The 4,417-nt window shown below is 35.5% G+C and overlaps 1 protein-coding gene across 1 annotated transcript; it reads left to right on the top strand.

Moving 5' to 3' along the window:
• Positions 1–749: 749 nt before the first annotated feature.
• On the top strand, positions 750–2,559 carry LOC131045738 (peroxidase 25-like). Its single transcript, XM_057979329.2, has 4 exons — positions 750–1,018; positions 1,111–1,290; positions 1,604–1,766; positions 1,864–2,559. The coding sequence occupies exons 1-4, from the start codon at positions 797–799 to the stop codon at positions 2,283–2,285; spliced, it is 987 nt and encodes a 328-aa protein (XP_057835312.1). The 5' UTR covers positions 750–796; the 3' UTR covers positions 2,286–2,559.
• The last annotated feature ends 1,858 nt before the right edge of the window (positions 2,560–4,417 follow it).

Below are 4,417 nucleotides of genomic sequence, written 5' to 3'. Positions count from 1 at the left end.
TAAAATCTTTTATAATATTAAAGAGACATTAATACACCTAATGCTTAACATATCCATATGTAGCCTGAAAAATTAGGTAAATGCCTATATATGGTTACCTTGAACATAGGCATGACCCTATAAAAGCCGAGCAAAAGGCCTTTTTCATCACTGAAATAGTCCTGAAAAGAATACAATATAATACAGTACTCTAATTTAACGTACAAAGAACATTCTAAGAAAAAGAACAACAGAGATAAAAGAATGTTGTGATTTGTATTTATCCATGAAGCATTGAAAATGAGCCCAATTCAAACTTTTGGTGGGCACCATCTAGAATCCCTTGACTCCTAAGGTTTCCTTTTTTACCACCTAATTCTCCCCCTCTGCGATGTAGGAATCCACCATGAAACCCACTCAAGAGTGGGGTCTCTTCTTTCAAAGAAAAAACAAAACATTTGCTACACAAGATGGGCCTGCAAGCATATTAATATTCTTTCCTTTTTCCTTGCTTTCACACCTATGAGGATTTTGTTCACTTTTGAACTGTCAGAGAAGAAAGGAACACAGCCAATGGGATAAACAAGTAAAACGCGTAGACCTGAATATGATGTCAAGTCAAAAGGCACAACGAAGAACAGCTAGCTTTGTCATATCACAAAAAACAGTCCATGCATTTGCAAATGGCCGGCAGCCAAGATTGACTCTTGAGCTAAAGAATAGCTATATAAAGCTCGTCTTCAAGTCTGAAATATCACACATCAAGCAAATTTTTGTTAAAGTTTGAACTTGAAATCTCCTCTGAAGTTGAGAAGCCATGGCAATGGGCATAGTTTTTAAGGGAGTATTGCAATTTCTGGCCTTCTCGTTGGGTGTTTTTGTATTGGCAGGAGCTCAGGGAACCAAAGTTGGGTTCTATTCCTCCACTTGTCCAAAGGCTGAATCCATTGTTAAGTCCACCGTCAAAACACATTTTAATGCTGATCAAACAATTGCAGCTGGCCTGCTAAGGCTTTTCTTCCATGACTGTTTTGTTCAAGTAAGAAATCAATGGCTTTTTCATTTCACATCATAAGAAAAAGGTTTTGATAGGAAGTTTACTAAGAGTTGGGCGCATTATTTGTAATGCAGGGTTGTGATGCGTCCATATTGATCACTGGTCCATCTGCAGAGAAAAATTCGCTGACTAATCTGGGGTTACGTGGGTTTGAGGTTGCGGAGGATGCCAAAACACAGGTAGAAGCTGCGTGCCCAGGAGTCGTCTCTTGTGCTGACATTCTTGCCCTTGCTGTTCGAGATGCAGTTGTGCTGGTATTCTTCTTCTTTCTCTTATTTGAACTGTTTGTTTTTCCTGGTTTTATTTCTTTTCGATTTGATTCTGTATAAATTTGAAAGAGCTTTAAAAAAACCGATCATCATATTATAAATAACTATAAATAAACAGATGAATAGATCTTTTAATAATCCAAAACTTTAATAATTATTATTTCTAATTTTGATTTCTCAACATCTCAACATTGCGGATCAGACTCTATATTCCATCATAAATCATCTTTCTTTTTGAAATATCAGTACTTTTTCTTAAGATTATTAATTTTAATATGTGACTTACGATTAAATGTAGAGCAAGGGACCAACGTGGGATGTACCGACTGGTAGAAGAGACGGCTTGGTTTCATCTTCTTCAGACGCCGCCAATCTCCCAACACCTGCTGATTCTGTCACCGTCCAGAAACAGAAATTCGCTGACAAAGGCCTCACAACCGAAGATCTTGTAACTCTCGTTGGTCAGCACTCAATCCACACTAAACCACACTCTACAGTGTAAACCAACTAATTCATTAACTGTAAAATATTTAATCTTTTTATAATTTTTGCATGTAGGAGCCCATACGATTGGACAGACCGATTGCCAGTTCTTCAGCTACAGACTGTACAACTTTACGACGACAGGGAACGCGGACCCCACCATCAGCAGCTCATATCTCTCTCAACTGCAGTCACTCTGCCCCTCCGGCGGCGACGGTTCGAAGCGCGTGGCTCTGGACAAGGGCAGCCAGTTGAACTTTGATGAGAGCTTCTTCAAGAATGTGAGGGACGGCAATGCGGTTTTGGAGTCGGATCAGAGACTCTGGGGCGACGCCTCCACCAAAAGCGTAGTTCAAAAGTATGCGGGCAGCATTAGAGGAGTGCTGGGCCTCAGATTTGATTTGGCTTTTGCTAAGGCCATGGTCAAATTGAGTAACGTTGGTGTGAAAACTGGGAGTGATGGCGAAATTCGCAAAGTCTGTTCTGCCTTCAATTGATCTTTCTACTTCCTCGGCAATGGCATGCATGTGTTAGGATTTTGTTTATAGGAATAAATTTAACAGCTCCCTCCATAGGTAGTTATAGGTTGTGAATTTTCAATTTTTGTTGCTTCAGAGGTTATAGGAGGAGGAAGAGCTAAGCTTTGGGTTGGATTAAACCTCCCACTTCTCTTAGTTTAAAAAAAAAGAAAAGAAAATTAAAAAAATTAAAAAAGAGAATTAAAGAGAATTAGAAGAAAAATAAACTTGGAAGTTTGATGTCAATTTTAAATTTAAAAATCATGTCTTTTTTAAAGACATTTATTATAAGGTGTTCTCTTTTTTAAGTGATGAAAGACATATAATTAAGAGACACTTATTATTTTTTAAAGTGTTTGTCTTTTTATTAATTAATGATCATGGCCATATATGCCTTTAATAGAATAATATAAAAGAATTTCATGTAATTATCTTGAAAAGATTGAATTCCTTTATACTTGTGGTTTTACAAGACCAAGAAGGGCGATCCTATACAATATCTAAGACTATATTTTACTATGAGAAATAAGGTATTGCTTTAACATAAAATATTTCACTTACTTAGACCTAGATATTGTAATTAATTTAACAAATGTGGCTCAATTCTTGCACATGCTCATTACTGGTCTTGAGAAAATATAAACCTATCTAAAACAAAAGAAAATACGAAAAATCGATTAGACTTTTTCAAATTGAATAGGATTATATTCCAATCGGAAACCACAAATTTTGACTGATACCTACCCCTACCCGTGGATACGAAGTCGATATTTGAAAACATACAACATACATATTGCAAATGGATTTTAATATAGAGTTCTTAATATCATTTCCTTACAATGATACCCTCATTATATATCTATCTACAACTCCTCTTTGAGATCCATGATAGACCAATCAAATCTTTATATCTTAGGTTAAGCAATTTTAATCCTTTGCTTGACAAGATGTACAAAATAAGACATAGAGCACCTACACTTTTAGCCTTTTCTTACGAGATTTTTTTTTCATTTTCTTTCTAGGATTGTACATTCTTTTCTCTATGTTTTAAGATCCCCATATTATTTTATGCTGACCCAAACCCAAATCCCACTTTTACTTGTTGTTCAACAATTTTTACCTACCCTAGATGATTTGTTTCTATAATACCAATAGTTTCAACTCCATCTTGAATGAATGAGAGAGATTTTATTGCCATTTTTTAAAAGAGAAACACAATTTATAAGAATAAATAATATATTAGTAAGAAAATGAGCCTTACCTTCCACCATTCATGGTCTCACCTCTTGCCATTGACTACTTTAGCTAGACCCAAAAAATGTTTTTCAAAATGTAGCAACTTGTTGCTATTTCTTGGCAACCTATTTTTTCTATATTGCTTGATGGCCTAGTTTTTCTCTATTTATCTATATTGCTTTCCACAAAAAACAACACCCTAGTCTTTGAATTAATATATATTTTCCTCTGGGGAAAAAGTGTCATAGGAACCATGTTGTAGACATTATCTTAGCCTTCAATCATTGAATGATTGTTTTCAATTGACTTGATCTATCGACCCCACCTTTTTCTTTCTTGAAAAGAATATTTTACCCTATCTTTTCATAAAGCAACACTATTCCATGCTAGCCACTAAAACACTATGTCATGTGTTATATGAACAATATTTCATGTGAACCTTGCTACTTGCTTGTGCTTCACACTTGCTACCCTCTCTTAGTAAAGGTGTCATATTTAGATAAAAAGTTTAGTGGAGGAATGAAAATTTTAACAATTCCAAAAATATGGGTTATGCCAGGTCATAGGAATATGTCGTCTTTGTGTTGTTTAACTCTCTAGGTTTTAATTCCTTAAGAAAAATTACACTTTGATGGTTTGGAATTATTTTTCTCTTCGGGATCTCAAGAGACTACTCTAGAATAGTACACTTTGGAACATTTGGGTGACTTGGGTAATGGACAAAGGTCTTCCCTCTCATTCACCCACCCACCTAGATGTTTTGGCACAATCATTTTTCCCATTCAACAATTTAGAGTGCACATATAGATTTAATGACCTAAAAAGATCAACATAGATGTGGTGCTATATAATTTTGCTTCTTCTCTCTAATTGAA

This window comes from Cryptomeria japonica, chromosome 9, assembly GCF_030272615.1.
Source record: "Cryptomeria japonica chromosome 9, Sugi_1.0, whole genome shotgun sequence".
Taxonomy (NCBI): Eukaryota; Viridiplantae; Streptophyta; class Pinopsida; order Cupressales; family Cupressaceae; genus Cryptomeria; species Cryptomeria japonica.
The sequence above is the reverse complement of the archived record's forward strand: the minus strand, read 5'-3'. Positions and strand labels throughout refer to the sequence as shown.